The sequence below is a fragment of the Vigna radiata genome, chromosome 4 (assembly GCF_000741045.1).
Source record: "Vigna radiata var. radiata cultivar VC1973A chromosome 4, Vradiata_ver6, whole genome shotgun sequence".
NCBI classification, from domain to species: domain Eukaryota; kingdom Viridiplantae; phylum Streptophyta; class Magnoliopsida; order Fabales; family Fabaceae; genus Vigna; species Vigna radiata.
In genome coordinates, this window is record NC_028354.1 from 815392 (window position 1) to 838264 (window position 22873).

Here is a 22873-nt window from a genome sequence, read left to right on the forward strand (position 1 = left end):
AAGAAACTTTTCTTTATCCACGTGGACCTGCATTTTCAGATTTTGGCTTAAAAGAATCTGGGCCTTTTACTCGGTTTTAACATTTGGGCTTTTACTTTAATACAAATTAAATTTGTTAGTGTTAAACCACACACTTGCATAAGACTTCACTTAAGAGTAACATTACTATATTTATAAATTTCGTGACAAGCTTTCCCTTTAATTTATTTTAGATATTTGAAAATTAGTCTTCAATTTAAAAAGTTGTCAAAAAAGAAAAATTTCATTCAAAATAAACTAATACGTAAAAATATCCTTGAATACATTAAATGTAAATTATGATGTCCTTTTCATGTCTTGTGTAATTTACCAAACAGGGTATTGAAGTGTTCAAGCATAAATACGTGATGTTGTTCATTTCGGGCCTCGACAGCATTGGAGATGAGATTTTGCTTTTGAGTTCCATATACAGGAGATTGCAAGAGCATGCAGAAGAAGAAATAAAAGGTTTCAAAAAAGGTGATTTCAGGATCTTATGGATCCCCATTGTGGATTATTGGAACACCGATAACACTGGGAGGGAGAAGTTTTATAATTTGAAGAAAAACCTGAAATGGCACGTGTTGGAGTATTTTGAAAAGTTACCCGGATACGAGATAATAGTCCAAAAACTTGTATTAGCTATGGCCAAAGTTTTACCTTATCATAGAGGAAAGTACTCGACTGAACCTGGTCACCAGACCTGAATCATGGTTCAAATACCATTTGTAGTCTCTACATTGATAAAATATTGTCTGCTTTAGACCAAAACCTCACGGATTTTCTTTTGGTACCACTTTAAAAGGTCTCTTATCATTGAAGGCCACTTATATTTATCTCTCATTTTTTCTTATGTAAAACTTTGTTTGTATCGAACAAAACTTAAATTCGATGGCAAACCTACAATGACAGTGATCAACCCCGAAGGTCAGATAATAAATGAGAATGCATTGCAGATTATTTTTGAATGGGAGATCGAAGCGTTTCCTTTTAGGCAAATTGACGTTCATGATCTCAACAAAAAATGGAATTGGTTTTGGAATTTATTGGAGAAAACAGATGACAAAGCAAACTAAATTGTCCACTCTTACTTACTGCAAAGAAAACAGATGACCATTGAAATTTGCAAAGGTATTCTGTCAACTCTTTGCTCTAACCTTTGTGCGTTGGCTCTAAATTGTGTCGGTTTATACTGTGAAGATCACACTTATGGTACATTTGATTGTTACAAGGTCATTTGGTGGCTAAGAGTTATGCTCATTTTTTTCCTAGATTATGGTGACACTTTTTTTTTTCTCTTATTCGGTAATTCTTTTTCTCGTGTTGTTATTGGTGGACCAGAGATTGATGCTGCCACATGATTTTCACTATATTTGGTCATTGCTAATTTATTTATTTATTTATTTATTTATTTAATAACCAATACTATTATGTTTTTCTTGATTCCATGACTTTGGAAAAAAATAAGGGAAATCGTGGTGCAACAGACACACTTGGTGTGTGGCTCGTCCTGGTGTTTCTCAAAATGACTTGCGGAATGCTTTTGATTGGGCTTGTGCACTTGGAATGGCAAATTGCAAAGCCATTCAGCAAGGTGGACCATGTTTTGAACCAGACACACTTGTTTCTCATGCTTCCTATGCTTTCAATAGCTACTATCAGACAAATGCAAATTAATGTAAGGGAAATTAAGCTTTGCTAGATATTCCCAATATTTATGGCATTTTTAAGGAACATGGAGATGTTGTGAATTTAGTATATTTTCTCAATTTCTTTGCCTACTGATCTTTATTTTCAGAAACCCTAAAATGTCTATCACCCTAAAGCTTTTTTATATATTAATAATAAAAAATAAATTAATAAAGATGACAGTTGTGATATCTTTTTCGGTATGTAAAATTGAAGATACATACATAAAAAAATATAGATCCAAATAGTATTAGGGATTCAAACCAAAATGTATATAAAATATTTTGTCCATTAGTATTAAAAAGCCTTTTTATATTGTTTAGAAAAGATATAGAAACAAAAGTTATTAGAAAATTAAATATTATATAAAATAGATTTTAAACAATAGAAATAATATTAAAAAAATACATTTTTTATTATAATCAAATTATTTGAATAATAAAAAATTTAAAATATTTATATCATGGAGGATTGAGAAACCTTAATTATGTAATCCACTAATAATGACAGTTTTTTCTAAGAGTTGACGCAGTTTTTTTCAGAAATTTTTTTACCTCGAGTAACGTATTTTGTAGAAATTAAAATCATCGAAAACGAAAAAAAAAATCTAGTAAAATTATATGTTTTTGTAGTGTGTATATATATATATATATAAATAAAAGGTGTGATTGGAAATATGTTCCACTGAATAATATCTTAGACATTTTAAAATTTACTTACCTAAGTAAAATAAGTTTATTTGTCTAAAAGTTAAAATCAACTTATATACAGGTTAAATATAAATCAAAATAAGTTATATAATTTTAGTTTATAAAAGCTTGGTTTTTATCTTTCTTTTTTCTTATTTTAAAATATAATAATTTTATTATAAATTTATAAATCACTTCATAGCAACTTTCATTTTTAAAAAGATGTTTCACCATTACCGGTTGCCACAATAATGGCTTCGCCGTAATAAAAAATCAATGTTACACCTGAAATTATAGTGACAATAATTGAAGTTGAAGTTGTTAAGTTTGTTTTCTTGAAAATGAATAAACTGTATTGTTTTATATATTATTTTTTTCTGCAAGATAAGGTCTAACCTACACGTGTCAACTTCAATTTCACCGTAGGCACAGATGATCTTCCAACAAAACTCGAGGGAATCAGATTAAATAAATAAATAATCAAAACATTAAAACAGATGACGCCATTAACAAGAAAAGCAGAGAGTATGAGGTTGGTGTTGAAGGTTTTCGCAGTTGTAGAATTAGTGCTTCTGATAGTCCACCCAGGCGCTCAAGCCTTGAGCAGAGACGAGTTCCCTCGTGACTTCGTGTTTGGTGCATCAACCTCAGCTTACCAGGTTCTTCTGTCTCCCTCCCTCTCTGTTTTTCACACTCTTCACTGTCCTAGTTTTGTGATTCTTTGCTGAATTTGTGATTGGCGTGATGTGAAAGGTTGAAGGTGCAGCAAATGAAGATGGCAGGAAGCCAAGCATATGGGACACCTTCTCTCATGCTGGAAATGGTGCTACCCTCTACTCACTACTCTCATATTTACACTATGCTTCATTTCTTTTCACATATTAAATCTATTTTTTAAGTTTTATTGCTATTATCTTTTTCATGAAATTTCATGCAAAGATTTTTTTCAGCGAATCTGTATGCTGGTAATGGAGATGTTGCATGTGATCATTATCACAAATATAAGGTTAGTGACCCTCGAGTGTAAGGATATATATACATAGAAAATGCAGATCTTCTACGATCATCTTGCTTTAAATTCTTGTTCGACTAAAAGGATTTCATAGTTTGTTTTGAGCTACTATCCTACATTGACTTTCCTGCAGGAAGATGTTAAGCTCATGGCCAACATGGGCTTAGAAGCCTACAGATTTTCCATATCATGGTCAAGGCTTATTCCAGGTGATCATCAAACTGTTGTCAGCGTACTCTTAAACTAATGTCTAAATTAAAATGTGAAAAACTAAGTTGTATTAGATACACACACTTGGGTTTAATTTGGGGACAATGAGTCTCTCTGACTCCAATTGAATATGGTTGCCTGGATCAAACATTATTATTTCCATGTTCTTACCATGTTGTTTCCATGTATTACCAGATGGAAGAGGACAAGTGAATCCCAAGGGACTACAGTTTTACAACAATCTTATTGATGAATTGATCAGCAATGGTTCTTGTGAACACTAAATTTTTTCCTCTTAAATTTGTTTAACTCGTAAGAGGTTCTTCCAGGTTATCTAGTAAATATGTTTTTGCTCTATGATTTCTCTTAATGTAGGAATAGAAGCACATGTTACATTATACCACTGGGACCTACCACAAGCACTTGAGGATGAATATGGAGGATGGGTCAGTCGAAGAGTTGTGTATGGTTCCCTAACTTAACGTCTCTAGTTGTGTTACAGTCTTGTCCTATGTTGAGATTGTGCAAAATACATCTGGCATGAAATTGAGAAATGGTATTTATTGTGATTAACACATATTTATATATATGTTTGTAGTAAAGACTTCGCAGCATATGCAGATGTGTGCTTTAGAGAATTTGGAGACAGAGTTAGGTATTGGACTACGTTGAATGAGGCCAATGTTCATGCAGTATTTAGCTATGATATAGGACTCTTACCACCTCAGAGGTGTTCACCTTCCCCTATAATAAATTGTTCCAGAGGAAATTCCTCAACTGAGCCATATTTGGTTGGTCATCATATGTTGTTAGCCCATGCTTCAGCTGCTAGGGTATATAGGAAGAAGTACCAGGTAAAAGTTATGTAACAAGTGCCTCATTCTAGCCACTCTACTAGGTCATTTGTTAGGCCTTCTATTTGCATTTTAGACCATAATCAAGAACGAGATCATTATTATGATGTGTTTTGGAAATGCTGATGAGATAGTTTAATTTATTTTGTAAACAATTTATTTTGGATGCAGGGCATGCAGCATGGCTTAATTGGGTTTAATCACCTTCTTCCTGGTTTTCTTCCTCAAACAAATTCTACTGAAGATTTAATGGCCGTTCAAAGGGTCCAGGACTTCTTGATCGGGTGGTAAGTAACAATCTAGTCATGGTATCTCTTTCCGATGACTGCTGACATTAATAAATTTGCATCTTGGGATTGGAAAAGAGCAACACTTCAAAATAATTTAACTCAACTGAAGAAACAAGATTTTGTATCTCTAAATGCTCCTTCATATAAGACTTTACAATTAAAGCGTGGCAATACACACACCTTGCAAGTCAAATATAAAAAAAGTGTGGTGTGACAAGGAATAAAGTCTTGAACCTCTTTGTTTACTTCCCATCTCAAGTCTGTTGCGTTTTGAAACTTTGATCTCTAGGCAATGTGAAACTTTTTAGGGGTACTCTAACAGTGATGTCTATAAATTATTTTTAACTTTAGCTCCTAAGTAAAGTGAAACTCCTTAGATTACTTAAGTCGTGTTTTTTATACCAGATACTAAATTCGTGAATGGTTTTATATCTCAATGTCTTTGTAAAAGATTTTAGTAAAATCCGGCATAATTTTCCCAAGCAAATAAATGTTTGAATTATAAATTATACACTTGATTTCGTTATGACTGATCAGTGCAGGTTTATGAATCCCTTTATGTTTGGAGATTACCCAGATATAATGAAAAAGAATGCTGGCTCAAGGCTTCCTTCCTTAACTCAAAAGGAATCAAATCTAGTGAAGGGCTCAATCGATTTCTTAGGAATAAACTTTTACTACTCTCTTTATGTTAAGGACAGTCCAGACAACCTGAAGAAGAAGAACAGGGATTACCTAGCAGATTTATCAGCAAAATTTCAACGTATGTCACAAGCTGTTTCCCTGACTCATTTTTATTGCATAACCAAGGCTATACATAGGATAAACAGGTTACTTGTATATTAAAGAGGTACTATCCTAAAGCTTAAGAATCAAGATACTTCTTATGAATGGAATTGGACTTTTTCTTAAGATGCAAAGAAATGAACTTAGACATGCGTTTCCATAGACTTTATTTCCTGATTGTTACAGAATGTAAGGATCTTTTTGGTTAAATAATGTTTAAAAATCCATGTAAAATTGAACATTGTCTTGTTATTGCTAAGAACTTGTTTAGATGGTAAACTTCAGGAGAATTGTCTCTGTTGTCATCCATCCTCCTCTAATTTTCTGGAAATGAAACAGCTGATTATTGCTCTTTCTGGTTGCAGTATACATTCCAAATAATAGAGCTAAATATGAGGTAATAGCAAGAACATGGTTCTATTCCACTCTATGTATTCCTTTATTCTTATAAAGATTTAGCTATAATACTTTCCACTAACCAGCTGATGGGTTTAGGTGCCAATTACTCCCAAGATTCTCCTAAGGATGTTAGACTCACTAAGGAACGCTTATGGCAATATTCCAATTTTCATACATGAAAATGGTATGGCAATTTACCAACTTGGAATTCAGAAGCTCCATGATTCTTTTTTCAACTTATTCAACTTAGCTACTATTTAGTTGTATGGTAAGCCTTTTTCATCTTTGCAGGCCAAGAAACACCTCATAATTCATCATTAGATGACCGGTCGAGGGTGAATTACTTGCATGCATACATAGGAAGCATGGTTGATGCACTCAGGTATTTCTTTTATTTTCATTTTCAAGTGGGAAAGTTAAAAGGTTGTACAAAAGCTGATTTTTGTTTATTATTTTGCTTCATTGTTGACACATTTAAAGGAGTGGATTAAACGTAAAAGGTTACTTTGTGTGGTCTTTCATGGATGCATTCGAGTTATTGGGTGGATATGAGAGAAGTTATGGCCTATTTTACGTGGATATGAATGATCCAAACTTAAGGAGGCAACCTAAGCTTTCTGCTGAATGGTACTCCAGCTTTCTGAAAGCGAAGTCTATGGACCCAGAGATTACAAAGGAATCTCAGAACAATGCAAAATACAATCCCTCACTCCATAGTGCTACATACACTAATCAGAACAAGTTTAAAATTCAGAGCGAATAATAGAAGGTTTATGAGGTCCAAATCATAATGTATAATGACTAAATAATTTTTATTTGTTTTCATTTTCTCCAATAGATGACTGATATTTTACTATTTGTTTTGAGGACTTGGTGAAAAAAAAAAAAAAAACCTCCAATTAATATTTTTTTGGTATAATACTTTTTTGTCCCTCTTTTGGTTAGGAATATTTGAAATGATCCCAATTTTATCTTTTTATTCAACTTAGTTTAAAAAACGTAATTTGTGTTCAATTTAGTTTTTTTTCTCTTCAATATAGTTCTAAAGATCATAATTTGTGTTCAATTTAGTTCTTTGTTTGTGGTTCACAGAATTTGTAAAAAGAATTAAATTGAACATAAATTATGTTCTTTAAAACTACATTAAACAGAAAAATAAAATGAACCATTTCGAATATTTTCAACCAAAACTAACTTATGTTAAAAATATTGTCTTATTTTTATTTTGATTTCTCAATTTTTTTTTTATAAAACTCATGTTAGGAATCACTTTGATTTTGACATGATACTCCAAAAGACATCTATCATTTGTCACCACATGAAAATATCATCGAAAACAAAAAGAAAGATACCCAGAACTCTGGGGTCCAACCAAAATCCGTGAACAAAAAACCCTATAAAGCTGTAGACTAGCTAGGAAGCCCTGTACATAGGAAAAAGAAACCTATTATAACAAAAGTCCAAATTTATAAAAGCTGGCAAAATCGTATCCCGTTTACACACTTCTATAAAAGGCAGGCTTAAAATCGCCTGCTTTTTCTTTTCTTTTCGAAAAATATGTGACATCTTAAAATCAATATCTCTACAAAACTTAATTAATGCATTTTCTATTAGATCACGTAACAACCTCTTGACGAGAGAAATCTTTATAGACCAATGTTAAATCACCTTCCAACCAGAATCTTCTAAATCTAGCTCTTCTAGCATAGTCAATGGCATGGATGGCTCCCATAAACTCAAGGTCATCCAGAACTCCAAGAAACTCCCAATTTGATTTCTCAAATTATATGTTATTTTATTGCAAAGAATTGACATTTATAATTCTAATATTTAATAAGGATATGTACCTTATAGTGATTTAATGTATATTATTTTAATATACTAAGGTGGGAGATGTGATGCGTATTATATATATATATATATATATATATATATATATATATATATATATATATATATATATATATATATACTTAGTAATTTGATTCACTTATGTCTTTATATTTTTTTATTCAACTGAGTTTCTGTTTTTTTCAAAATAAAATTAATGTGGTCTCTTCTTAGTTTTTTAAAGTGTTCCATGTTACAGTATGATTCATCTTTTATCTTGAAGTCCTTTTGTTGTTTTGTTTCTTTTTTCCTCCTTCCACTTCCCACCATCTTTTCTCCCTTTCTCTCTCTCTTCTTCACCTTGGATCAAAATTCTTTTTCCTTTCTCCCCTATAGTATGATTTTTAATACTTTTATTATTCATAGGTTGTTGTTCAAATTTAAGTTAGAGTTGGATATGTTTGTTGACAGTGCATTGATTATTACTTGAAATTTAAGTTTGTTGGGGCACATGAGATATTTGAGGAGGTTTTTTGTGATATTTAGGAGGATGGAGTGAGATGGGTGGCTCTTTATAGAAGGTAAAGGAAGGTGGAGGGAGAAAAAGAAAAGAAAAGGTTTAAACCATTTAGTCGTTCCTATTTTTGTTAGGTATTTCCAATTTGATCTCCTTCTTTTAAAGTTTCCCAATTAAGTTCTTATAAGTACTAATTTGAAACAATTTAGCCTCTGTCGTTAAAAATCGTTAACGGTGTTAAAATTGTGCACAGGTGGTTGGATGACGTGTTAAATGTTTTACTGTGAGGCGAAACGTGGCAGTGTTGTCAGTGAAACGTGGCCTTTTAGCAAGTGATAAAAAAGGATTAATAATAGATGTCCATTGTTAAAATGTTAGAAGAATGAAATTGTGAGATTAAGTTCTAAAGTAGAAGACCCAGCTCGAAATATTTAGGGTTCATTGTTGTTGAAGGTTGGGCAGCGCTTGAAGAGGGAAGTTCTAAAGTAGAAGACGCAACAATGTCGATGGCTCATTTGCGTTCTGTGAGCTCTCGTGGAGATGGAGGGTGGAACAGGAAAGATGCTCCGCTAATATGCCATTGTGGAGAGAAGATTGTGTTGAGGACTGCGAAAACGACTAAGAATCGAGGGAAACAGTTCTGGAGTTGCCCTAGGTATAAGATTGGGAGTGAAAATGGTGGATGCAACTTCTTCAGATGGTGTACTGATTGGGGAATTGAAGAAAGTGTTAGCTGTGAGGTGTTGGAAGCAAATGATGAAAGGTTGCTAAAGACTTTTGAAAACCAAGGTGTTAAGCAGATCTTTGATGTGCAGAAAACTGTGATGGGTCTTCAAAGTTGGATGAAATATTTGGTTGGGGTTGTTAGTGTTGTATTTATAATGAACATGATTATAATTGCAATGCTGATGGGAAGGGCTTGATAATGTACTTAGTTGTAGGTTTTGGTCATGATAATGTACTTAGTTGGTCTGTTTTGGTATTAGTTGTAGGTTTTGGTCATGTTAATGTACTTAGTTAGTCTGTTATGGTATTAGTTGTAGGTTTTGGGTAATGTTAATGTTTTTTGCTATGAAGATGTACTAGTTCAGATGTTTAATCTACTGGTTAAGATGTTTAATGTATTGGTTGATATGTTTAATGAAAATGATATTTTGGAAACCATGAGTTCAATTCTTCTCTGTGTTGGCAGCGGTTTCCTATATCGGCACTTGATTGTAAAACAGTATTTAAGAAAGTGCTATATTGGCACCTAATTGAAGAAGTAAAACATGATTTATCAAAGTTCTATATTGCCACCTGATTAAAGAAGTAAAACAGTAATTGTACTGATATATTGGGATCTAAATATAGAACTGAATGAGTAAATAGGCACGAGAATTTGATAACTGAAGATTTTTATATAAATACCAAAAGGTAATCATTCATTCTTCATACAGCTAGCAATGTATAGGACAATATGGGTTATTACATATTGAAACATCAACCATTCTTTATAAGACATGTCTGTAAAATGGTAAACATCAAAATCTGTCGTATTACATATGCTACCACTAAAACATATAACATTCTTCAACTGCTATGTGTATCTGCTCCATCTGGTTGACCCTAAGGCAATGTATTGGGTTCTCCCTCTTCCTGCACTTGGCTTCTTTTGGGGCAATTTCTTTTGTTGTGACCCACTTCCCTATAGATGGTACACCTCTTTAGTAAGCCCCCTTTTAACATTTTGGTGCTACTTTTCTTCAACTCCCATTGCTATAATCTCCTTTTCTTCTTAGGACAATCAGGAAGCTGTCTTTTTGGTAGAGGCAAGACATCTGGACATTGGGTGACCTCCCATAGATGTTTTCCATTAATGGATATATAATGGACAAATACATTTGTTCATACGTTGACTTTTTAAACCATACAGGTAGGTACTCCTCTGCATCTAGGTTGAGAAACCTCATTGCTGCCAATGCATGCACACAAGGAATTCCACTGATGCTCCACTTCCTGCAGGAACATGTATATTTATCTATATCCACCACAAAGTTGTCCCTACTTTGGGACACATGTCTGATTTCAAAAAGCTTGTGTGCAGACCAACTGTCAACATAAACAGACATTAGTTATATGATATCTGGGTAAACATAAACAAGTATATATAGATGTAATAGTTGTTGGATACTTGGGAATCCAATTATTTGTTTGTAGTGCCTCCTTCTATAGTCTACTCAGAATTTTAGGACAATTTGCTGACTTAAATGAAGTTACCCTTGACCTATTAGTGGCCCATCTCTTCATCATGTATAATCTGATGTCCTCCAACATTGTAATAATTGGTTTTGTCCTTGTATTTACCAGAACACTATTAAAAGCTTTTGACATGTTATTTACCAAGGTATCACATTGAGCTATGGTTGTGAACCTTGATCTCGACCAAAACTTTCAAGGAAGATGTAGGTCATACAATTAAAAATGAAATCTGAAAACTTAAGTACTGTTAAGTTATATAATATGAAAATTATGTGAACTTAGGTTGGCAAACCTTGGAGGAATTGTTATCAGATGTCTAAAAGCATCTTCTTTCACCTCTTTCATATTTCTCATCTCATTCTCCCATTGTTGTGGGTGGGTTGTTGTAGTTGCCTGTTAACTCATTGGCAAGTGTACCAAATCGTTCAAGTAATAAAACTGGTAAAACCAAGTATCGTTTTCCCAAGAGACTTGTGCAACACATGACAATTCTTCCTTTTATAACTCAATTAGACATCAAAGTGTACAAAAACACAAGAAACTCTTTTTGGTATTTTTATCAAATAGTTGGTGTGCAAGGAATTTAACATAGTGTATTTACAATTTGTCAAGACTAGAGTTCATCCACTTCATTCTCATGCATTTACAAACAACTCAATTCCATCAATTAAGTNTTCAATTTCAGTTCTAAGTTCAAGTNATATTTTCCAATATATCAAGAACCAAAATTCAAGCCATGGGTGATCAAGCCACAACAAGCATTAAGCATAGAAATCAAATACTAACATTGAAATGGAAAAGCATATGTATTAACATCACAAAATACACAAGATTCAGTTTATTACATCTAATCTCAACAAATAGGAAATGCCCTCCATGATGGAGAACTTAGGGTTCTACAAATTGAAGAGATAAGGAAGAAATTGAAACCAAAGAGAAGATGCAAAGCCTTTCCCAAGGTTCTTGGCAGCTGCTCCATGCTCCAATTGCGCCTCCCCATCTCCATCTCCAATTTGTGACCCATCTTCTTCCTCAACCCAAAAGGGGCAAAATCATCATTGAAGAAGCTTGAAGACCTAAGGAGGAGTGGGAGAGCTTCCCAACACCCCAAATAGCCTCCAAGGGCCTCTCCCAATCTCTCTAGGTGAAGAATGAAGTGTAGGAGGAGAAGAAGCCCCAAAAATCGCGAGACCCATGTTTAAATAACCCATTTTTGACACATCAGAGGAAAGTCGCGCCCAGCGCCCCCTTCTGGGGCGCCCGGGCGCCATAAAAACACAAAACAGCGAATCAAAGGGCGCCCAGCGCCCCCTAGGGACGCCCAGGCGCCAAATCTGCAAAAAAACAGCAGCCAGGGGCGCCCAGCGCCCTTCTGGGGCGCCCGGGCGTCATATCTGCAGAAAATCAGCAGCCAAGGGCGCCCAGCCCCCTTTTGGGGCGCCCAGTCTGGACAGCTTTGACAGCATTCTAAAATTCAGGCTCTTGCGCAATTCTGAAGGCGTCCAACATGGGTATTTGCTTCAAATTGATCTTTTATGGTCCCAAAACATGTTCCCTTGAGTTCTTGCATGTTTTCCTCCACTAGAATTGCTTCCTATTCATTTATTTCACACACTCAAACGTAGAGATTAGAGGTAAAAACAAGCATATACTAAATAAAACACAAGAAAACTAGAAAACACACTAAACGTGAGGATAAAACAAGGTAAAAGCTATGAAGGAGTTGATTTGTTCACAAAATATACACACACAAACACGTAAAATCAACCATTATCATTGCCCCCTACATAAGCCTTTTCAAGTTTTTTCCAGGGAATTTTTTCCTGAAGTTGGCATATAAATGCCTTACACAAAATCTTTGTGCAACTCTAGGAAGAACATCTTGTACAGCTTGTCTTAAACCCTATGAAATCAGTCGTAAAGAAGTCAGATGAAGAAGTTATTTCTATAAGAGAAAAGACAAAAAGTATAATGGAAATTACCTTCTATTGATCTGACATGACTGTAAGTGCAGAACACACATCTGGACCACCTAGGTCTTCAATCAATAGCTCCAGAAACCATGTCCAGGTCTCTTTGTTCTCAACTTCAACGATTGCATACGCCAATGGAAACATTTGGTCGTTTGCATCTCGCGCCACAGCAGTTAATAGCTCACCGTGATGTCTGCCTTTCAAGAAGGCTCTATCAAGGCCAATGATTGGCCTGCATGATACAAAGCTATCTTTGCATGCCTTTACGCATGCGTAAAACCTCTGAAATATTGCTTTCCCATCATATGACTCAACTTTGACCTTGATTGTAGACCCAGGGTTTCTTGTTAATAACTCATGAGCATAATAAAAAATTCTACTATATTGCTTAGTAAAGGAGCCTGCCACTTCATCTGATGCATATGCTTTGGCCCTGTAAGCCATATTTTTAGATATTGCTATATTCCATTTCCTAGTAATTTTTTTTTCTAATATCAACTCCCTTGACATTAGGATTCTCTCTCACTGTTCTTTCCAGTTTTCTACTAAGCCATTTTGCATTGAATAGTCGAACATTGTGTTCCCTACTACATGTATGACTATCAACCATAGTCCTCAGTTGCCATGACTTAACTGCATCCATGAAACCAAAATATGCCACCCATGGGCATTCTCCTTTTGAGCCCAAGCATCTAACCCTTATTCGTTTTTTATCATTCTTCACAAGTTTCAAATTTTTCACATTCTCTACTGCATAACTTTTGATGGCATCAAGGATGTCTTCTTTATCCACGAAGTAAGTTCCCACTTCCCAGTTAAAATCAAGCATATTTTTTTGCTGACTAAATGTGGAAAAATGGCCATATCCTTCATGTTCACTGTCTTCATCACTATTGTGAGGAGAAGTTAACTCCTCAGATTGCCATTCGTCATTGAACCAACTAGAATCATTAATCTCATCTTCCTCCATATCGGAATCAGACCCAGGTAGAAAAGGTTCAACCTCAACCTCCAAATCACTACAACTTTCACTTACATCACACTAAACATTTATGTCTACTAACCCATCCTCACTATCCATCTCACCATTCTTCTCACCATCATCACTTTCCTGTGTTGAACTCCAATCACGAACATGTACATCATCCAAGTCACCAACTTCTATTCTGTAAGGCTCACCATCTAACGTATCACCCTCACCATCTTGTGCTTCTATCCTATCAGACTGAACTTCAACTTCAGATGCTTCTACCCTATCAACCTCAATACTCTAAGCCTCAAGTTCAACTTCAGCTACCTCTATCCTCTGAACATCATTTTCATCAACCTCTATCATCTCAGCCTCAACTTCAACTTCATCTTCTTTTGTCCTCTCAATATCACCTTCATGAACCTTTACCCTGTCAGCCTCAACATGAACTTGCTCAGCATCAACTTCCTCAGCCTTTATCCTTTGTTGCTGCACTTCATATGTTGTTATCCTCTCAGCCTCACCATCAACTTCCTCAGCCTCTATCCTCTTTTGCTGCAATTCATATGTTGTTGTCCTCTCAGCCTCACCATCAACTTCCTCATCCTGCCTGACAACAACTTTTATCCTCTCACCATTAGCACGTACCCCCTCATCCAACTCTTGTCTCACACCATCCTCTATACCCTCAGCCAACTGTGCACCCTCACCACCCTCCTCTATACCCTCAGCAAATGGTGCAACTTCCTCACCTCCTTCATCAACGTTGTACTCAATCATGTGAGCGACATCAGGCTCAAACACAATATGCACAACATATAAATGAACTCATCCATTTAAGTGAGCTAAAGTGACCATTTGCATGGCACCTACGTCATCAGTCAATGCTTCTAGCCTATCATCTAAGACATGACCACAACCAACAGAATACCACAACTCCTTAAAACCATCGTACCCAAGACTTTTGACTACACTCACTACCACAAAATAACTCCATATGTCAGGATCAAAATACATTATCTCAATTTTCCCTTCATACTTTAAGCAGCCCTCATTCACGAACTTTCCCCCATGGTGAATAACTACTTCTATATGCTCCATCACTCACAACACAGTAAAGAACATCCTATTCCTACCAATAACCCTAAAAGGACGAAAAAAACACTGCTTATTAAAGTGATAATGACAAAAGAAACTAAGTATAACTATGGGGGACATGGGGAACCACAAGCGCAAATAGAAAACACCACATTTTCAGACAACCCAAACCGCACATTAAAAAAGGCATCCCCAGATAACAACAAAAACAATCACAATCCAATATTAAATTCATAGGTAAGTAAAGTACACATACTTACCTTCCAGCAAATTCCACTCGAACCACTTGACGGACACGTACAACGAAGTCGCGATTCACGTCCAAACTCCAATGCCCAACCTCGACAACCCTAATCAAGTATGTATCGTCTCCACTAACGAATGAGAACGAACTTGCGTGCACTCGTCTCAGATTCGTCTCACGGTTCTAATGTAATTGAATCACAATTTCTTTTTGATTTAATTGAACCGAACCCTAATTCCCTTTTTTATTTAATTGAATCCTAATTATATAATTACATTTTATAAAATAATGGTCATTATCAGTTTTTAATCACTTGCTAAAAGGCCACGTTTCACTCACAACACTGCCACGTTTCGTCTCATAGTAAAACATTTAACACGTCATCCAATCACATGTGTACAATTTTAACACCGTTAACGATTTTTAACGGTAGAGGCTAAATTGTTTCAAATTAACACTTATAAGGACTCAATTGGAAACTTTAAAAGAAGGGGATCAAATTGGGAATACCTAACAAAAATAGGGACGACTAAATGGTTTAAACCAAAAGAAAAAACCAAAGAACTTCTTAAAAGATAATCAAAATTTTGACACATGGTATCTTGCAAACAATATTAATGATATTAATGATGAAAGAAAACACATTTGCTTTATTTAAAGAACAAATAAAATCTTAGTTTAGTAAAAAAATAATATAGAAACATAAGTGAATCATGAACTTAAATACAGAGATTAAATTACTAATTATATATATTATATTATATATGATGTAGACATTTGCGTGCTCTATTTTTCATTTTTCTAGCAACTGTATATAGCTTTCTAAAACACAGATCCTTTCTTGAAAAAACATCATATATTATAAAGAAAGTCTGTAGCTTGCTAAGTTTAACTCAGTACACCATTACAACGCACAAACTCCTTATTAACCACAATACATCAGAAACATAAGAAAGAAAAAACAGAAACACAAAGATAGCAGATCATAGTACAAGACTTATTTGTTTTAGCATCATTAGATCAATTATCCGATCCACCTTAAAGACCTGTACCTTTGTCCTTTATGATGTTCATAAAGGAAACCAAGTTGAGGAACAAGCTTGTAAAGTAGGTCATCGACATGCTTCCAATACAAAAGCCTACAACAGTTAAACAAAAAAAGGGGGAGGATAACAATTCCAAAGCCAAAGATAAATCCCAGTTCCACACTTAAGAAACTCCAGTCAATTGATCCATGCATTTCATATACTGGTGTTGGAGATGAATGTCCCCCACTATCACTGGAGCAATCTCTTAGTGGTGGCCCACATAATCCTTCATTGCCTTCAAAAGAACTTGGATCAAATGTTTGCATTTGAGCACCTGTGGGAATTTTCCCCCACAAATGGTTAAATGACAGATTCAAGTATGCTAGAAAGTTTAAACTAGCAAGCTCAGAAGGGATTTTTCCGCTCAACCTGTTGTTTGACAAGTCCAAGGATTCTATATTCATCAAATTTCCAATTGATGAGGGGATGTGGCTAGAGAAAGTATTATGTGACAAGTTAAGAACATTCAGTGCACTCAAACTCACAAGTTCTTGAGGTATTGGACCTTCAAAATGGTTGGAGGAGAGATCCAAGGAAGCCAAGATAGTGGGAATTTTGATCAACTTCATTTGCAAAGCTTTGTCCACAATTGTAACTGAATCCAAGTAGCGACCACCATATTCGTTTGTAACGCTATAATAATTAAATATGTGGACAAGCACATCATAAGGTTCAGTTTCCAACAATCCGTACAATTTTATTACCAGAAATTTGTTGAGATACGATGCCAAGTTATTGTAAACCATGGTGTCATTATCAAACATATCAAAATATAGATTTCCGTACTCCTCATGGTCTTTGGTATCACGTCGCATCATTTGTTTCAAGCTTCTCAAAAGTGGTCCGGGTAGAATACCAGTGAAATTATTGGAGGCTAGATCAACAATGTGGAGCATCTCCCAATTGCCAGTGCTTCGTGGGCATGCAATAGGACCATTGAGTTTGTTTGACCTCAAAATCAGCACTCGCAGGGTGGAAATTTTCATTAAGAAGCAAGGAAATCTATCATCAAACATATTGTTTCCAAGATTTAAGACTTGTAGACTCTTGCAATTTGCAAGTGTGCTTGGGATAACACCTTCCAAGAGATTTCCATTGAGATTGAGGAATCTTAAACTGCATGAACTTGAAATGGTGTCAGAAACATAACCCTGGAGTTTGTTTTGAGCAAGATTTAGTACTCGGAGGGTACTGTTCCTTCTCATCAAGCACTTGGGGATGAGGCCATTGAAGTGATTATAAGAAAGATCAAGTGACAGGAGAGTAGACAGATTACAAAAGGACTTAGGGATTTTTCCTTGAAACTTGTTATTTGAAAGGGAGAGAAAACATGCAAAAGGAACATGCTTATCCATGTCGTGTGGGGCACCAATGAAATTATTGTTTGAGTAGTCCAAATGGATCGCAAATTTTGTGAAAGTAGGAACTGTTCCAGTAAGTTGATTGGAATGAAGATCAAGAACGTATAGGTTGGAATTCAGATCATCAAAGGGTCCTTCCATATTTGTGAGAAAATTGTTGGAAAGGTTTAAATAAACCAGAGATTGAAATCTCCAGATCCAGTTTGGTATTTCTCCTTGAATCTGGTTGTTGGGTAGGTCTAAAGCATTTATTTGGGTTAGGTTTCTCAAGAACCCCGGAAATTCTCCTAAATTGCAAGAACCCAAAAATAAATATTTCAAGCTCGGAAAGGATGAAATGACATGAGAATTATTAAGAGTTGGATCAACTGATAATTTGTTGTGAGAAAGACCTAATGTATGCAAATTTGGAAGCCTTTGAACCATATCAAGCCGCATGGTGCCATTGAATTCATTGTCAGAAAGTTGTAGGAAACGAAGTCCTTTAATATGAAAGATAGATATGGGAATAGGGCCATTCAATCTATTGCTGCTCAAGTCAATCAACTCTAATTTTGAGGAAGAAGCATTGGGAAGTTCTTCTAATAAACCATCAAGTCCATTATGAGAAAGTGTAAGCTCTTGCAAAGATTGAAGTGTAAAAAGAGACATTGGAATGTTTCCACTGAGGTAATTATCTCCTAAATTGATATAGAGGAGATTTTCAAGTCCCTCAAAATGAGTTGCAGTTATAACTCCTGTCAGATTATTGTTCGAGATTGATAAATATCTGAGATTTTTTACCATCTTGAAAGAGGGAAGAGGACCAGTAAACCTATTAAAAGACAAGTCCAAACGAACAAGCTGAGTAAGATTTGAAATAGAACCTGGTAGCTTACCGGAGAAATTTGTTATACTAAGATTCATGGTGTGAAGAGCAGCATGTGGTAAGAAGTTTGGCAAAACTCCATGAAGATCTCTGTTGTTTGATATATCAAGAACCTTTAGGGTTTGAAGTTGAAAGATGCCCTTTGGAAAAAGACCATTCAACGAGCAACTGCTGATCTCTAAGACATTCAAATTGGAGAAACTTGCAAAGAATTCTGGTACCGAACTTGAGATGTCATTCTGACTCAATCTAATTATTGAGAGTTTCTCAAGTGTTGCTAGCGAAGAATCAATTGGTCCAGAGATATTGCATGATGACATACTCAACACTTCAAGATTTTGAAGAGAAGATAGAGCATGACACCACTCCTTTCCCTCAGCAGATACCATTACACCATCAAGGTATAGTTCTGTGATTTTTGCAAGATTCTGCAAAAACATTGCAATATTTGGATTCTGGAGTTTAAGAATAGGTATTGAGGTAAGTGGTGTTGACAAGTCAAGTGTTGTCAAATCTGTCAGATGAGAAATCTCATTTGGAATCTGGCCATGAAATCCAGCACTTGATAAATTCAAATACCTCAAACTCTTTAGCTTGCTAAAGTTCACAGGAATGGAAGAATTGAAATCATTGTAAGCAAGATTCAACCTCTGCAAATGCTCCAGTTCAAAGAGACTGGAATTATCTAGTCCTCCAAAAATAAACTCATCACTCAAGTCAAGACCAATGACACCGCCCTTGCTGCATGTTACTCCATTCCATTGACAGCAATCGCTGCTTTGGTTCCAGTAAACCAATTTTTTGGATGTGGCTGGGTTGAATAGAAGGCTGTCTTTCAAGTGAAGTAATAAGAATTGTTGATGGTCAAGAGTGTGGCATGATGCTACGTTGATGTTGATATTCAAGTATATCATGCACAAGGGTATGAAGATATGGAAGAAGATTTGATGGATTCTCATTGCTAATGAATAGCAAAGTTCTAACCAAAAAGTTCGAAAACTTTAAGTCAGCATTCAATGTGGGGTGATGTTAATGGTCTCTGTTGAACTTATTTATAAGCTCTAAATTAGAGACTAACTTTCAATTTCAACATGGTCAAAATAAAAGTTGTGTAAAAGTTTTGTGAGAGATACGCGACTTCTCCATTTAAAGTCATGTGAGAAGATTGAACTACTCGTCAATTCTCATAATTTTTTTCAAATCACCTATTTCTATAATTATTGCACCAAATTTGTCTAGATAAGTAAAAACAACCATATATTTGCTTTTGTTTACGTTGTAGAGTACATAAGTCTCAAATTTAGAAACAATCTTACTTCTTTTGGATTCAATCAGCCCAGATATGATTAATCTTTAATCACTAAAGATTTGACTCCACCTTTTGTTATTATTTTTGTTTAGGTTAATGATACTGTTATTACTTATCCAACATTCATATCATCAATTCTGTTAAAATTAAAATTAAGGACCTCTTCAAATTGAATGATCTTGGTGATTTAAACTTTTTTTCTTGGGTTAGAACTCTCACAAAATCTCAAAATGCTCTGTACATTCTTAAAGATTGTGGGATGCTTGCTTGTAAACCATCATTTGTTCACAATCTCAGGACCTAATATTTCTTATACTATTCACAAATATTTATACATCTGTATCTACTGAACTTGTTTGGTTAAGAAATTTATTAACTGGTTTTCATATTTATTCAACGGATGATGTGGTTGTTTATTGTGACAACAAGGCTACCACATTGCTACAAATCCTTATCACCATGAAAAAACCAACCAGATTGAAATTTCTCTTCACTTCGTTAGATAACATGTAGAGAAGAAAACTATCAAATTAATTCTAAGAACTGAATAAACCTCATTATTAACAATAATACATGTAGATGAAAAGGATGTCTAGGAAGAAATTCCAACATTTCTGTTATTCCTTTCCCACATTAATTCTTCGAAACATTGGCAGAAAACATGAACTTCATTCTGTATCACATGACAACTCTTGAAAAACACAACATGTTCTTGTAATCGACCAACACAACCTGTTCTTGTAATAAACGTTGCTACTTTTAACTTTCGCATAGTCCACCGTTTCATGTGCTCCACAACGCTGTCGTCTTCAGAAAGTTGGACAAAAACAAAACTGTAGTCGTGGTCTCTTTTATCTTCAAAATTCTTTCTCACTTTAGAATATATTACACATTTGTAGTATTTTTTATCTTCAAACATCTCGTGAACTTTTTGACCAATTTGTACAACATGCATGAATGGAAAAAATATGTTTCCTCCCAATAAAAGTTTATAATTCTAACTTGTTGAAAACACACCTCACCACACGTGGCAACAACAATGTTGCTTCTTCCTCTTTACCACTTTGTCTCCTTCATTCACGCGAAAACCATCACTCAACACCACCATTTTCTTTAATTATTTATAAATATATTGATAATTATATTCAATCTATTTATTTCATGTATGCTAATTATGTATATATTTTATTCTTCTATAAATGGTATTTTTTTTAATTTGTATTATGTTCGGATTCAAAATTAATCTTACTCTTAACATTCTTGTTCTTCTTATATATTAGCGGTTAGTTATGTTAGAAAATTTATATATAAGTTTAAGTCTCACATTTAGTAAAATTAAGAAAATTAAGTCCTATATAATGATGAAAACTCATAAAACTAGTATTTTAAGGTTCTGGGTAAATGTGATATAAATTCCATAAGTATGGTTGAACTTGTGTCTAACTATTGTGTTTTTTTAGCCTCTATTCGCTTGGGGGTATTTCCTGTACCAGAAGATTTGAACGGATAGAATTGCGAGATGCATTGTGTTCGTTTAAGAGAATTTGCGCTGATTTGCGCGGATTCTTTTCCGCTGATTTACGGGATGTACCTGAGAAATGCATCCCGCTATTATGAGACGATTTGTGCTGATTTGTATTACAAAGACTGTAATACCCCTCTGCTTTCAATTTAATTCCAACGTTAAAAAAAGCTTTTGAAACATAAAAATAAAAATGAAATAAGTCGACGAAGCCAAGGAACACTGTGCTTTCACGAGAGTTTGTACTGCACCCATGTGATGACCCTGTATCGGCATGCACTTCTTTCTTTTCCACCATGCTTTTGCAGCGCTTTGCACTGGCAAGATTCTTTGTTTGACAACACCGTCCACTGCCATGCACTGCAAAGAGAGAATCCTGGCATAGTTTGAATTTGAAAACAAACAGAAAGGCCATTAATAACACGCTGCTTGGTAGATAAGTTGGGTGTGTGTATTAACTGATGCGTGTTTACATGAGAGATTCAGTTTGAGAACTCCATGCGCGAGTCTGTGGTGAACGTTTTGGGTTGGCGACGACGAGCAGAGGTGAGGCATTGTTTCTCTCCATTTTTCATGTGTTGTTACAGGTACATCTGAGCGCACTGCCATGCATGGGAGGAGGAAGAACGGTGTTGATGATGGAGAACGGTGTTGATGATGATGACAGAGAGATGCAGAACACGCCATGGAAGAAGGTGAACGAGTTGCAGCATGGTCGTATCCGGATACAAGACGCTGGTATCCGGATCCAGCATGGTGAAGGAGTTGCACAGGACGCATATCCGAATACAAGGTGGCCGTATCCGGATCCACCTTCTTCAACAATTTGCATGCCAGGCGTATCCGGATCGCGCACATGTGGTATCCGGATCTAGGCAACACAGAATGCCATTTTTGTGTGGTTGTGCCGGCGTCGTTTTCCGGTTGGGTGTGCGTTTATGGTGCGTTCCTTCGTCCGTCCAGCTGAGGTCGACCAGGTCAAGCTTCGTCCATGGAAGAGATGGTGGCTTTCGTCCATGGAAGAAATGGTGGCTATGGTGTTCACGAGAACGGCGGAGATGATTGCAGCTATGGCTTCTTTCCGGTTCCACTGTGCGGTTGGCAGTGGCTTCCTTCCTTCCTCAGTCCCGACAGCTACCTTAGGACAATGGTCGTGCCTTCCTTCGTGCATGGGTGGCATGGAGCGAGACGATGCAGGTAGGATATCATGGTCTGCGATTGGCATGGAGGGAGAAGATGCAGATGTGTGGCATGGGGAAGAAGACGACCAAAGTCTGTGCGGTGGAGGACAGGGTGATGGGTATGGAGGTGGAGAGGAGGAGGACGACGGTTTAAGGCAACGTTTTGGAATAATTTGAGAGTACCCCAAGAGTAACATGGACTTCAACCAGAGAGCTTTTATTTTGCAGCAGACTAACCATAACCATTTTTATGTTTTGCAGGTTTTTATAAGGTGCATCTGGTCAGCTACAAGTTTTTGGTAAGGGACTAAGGATGTTAGTCTTTCAGATTTGCACTAAGTATAGTGATTTGTTTGTGCACTTTCAATTGCTGAAAAATTTTTGACATGAACTGCATGTGGTTCATGGTTTCCGTGGTGAGAATAACACAAATTTTTGTTATGTGCAGAAGTGTTTTGGGTCTTTGTAGTGGTTTCTGGATCTGGTCATCTTCCAAAAGAGGCATTTCTTGGTATAAAATTGTCAAAGATATTGTACAAAATTTTTATATATTTTAAACCATCCTATACATTGTAACTTATTCGTGTAATTTTTTTTTACAGGTTGGTTTTGGTATTGTGAGTAATTTTATTTCAATATTAGCAAGTGAAAGTAGTTTCTTATTGGGATATAAGTGTCACTGGCAGCTGAGTATTGCAAAAAAATCTTGCTTCTAATCTTGCTT

The 22873-nt window shown here is 35.5% G+C and overlaps 3 protein-coding genes across 3 annotated transcripts; 2 read left to right on the forward strand and 1 right to left on the reverse strand.

The window, feature by feature from the left end:
• The first annotated feature begins 2870 nt into the window (after positions 1–2870).
• On the forward strand, positions 2871–6782 carry LOC106758615 (beta-glucosidase 11). The gene is made up of 13 exons (XM_014641544.2): positions 2871–3055; positions 3150–3219; positions 3347–3402; positions 3542–3617; positions 3814–3885; positions 3994–4081; positions 4217–4472; positions 4644–4759; positions 5305–5525; positions 5914–5945; positions 6044–6131; positions 6239–6329; positions 6428–6782. The coding sequence occupies exons 1-13, from the start codon at positions 2894–2896 to the stop codon at positions 6708–6710; spliced, it is 1611 nt and encodes a 536-aa protein (XP_014497030.2). The 5' UTR covers positions 2871–2893; the 3' UTR covers positions 6711–6782.
• A 2012-nt stretch (positions 6783–8794) lies between these two features.
• LOC106758225 lies at positions 8795–9217 on the forward strand. Its single transcript, XM_014641169.1, has one exon. It carries the CDS (start codon positions 8795–8797, stop codon positions 9215–9217), a length of 423 nt encoding a protein of 140 aa, XP_014496655.1.
• A 6627-nt stretch (positions 9218–15844) lies between these two features.
• Positions 15845–19051, reverse strand: LOC106758226 (receptor-like protein 12). Its single transcript, XM_014641170.1, has one exon. The coding sequence runs from the start codon at positions 19049–19051 to the stop codon at positions 15845–15847; it is 3207 nt and encodes a 1068-aa protein (XP_014496656.1).
• Positions 19052–22873: the final 3822 nt, after the last annotated feature.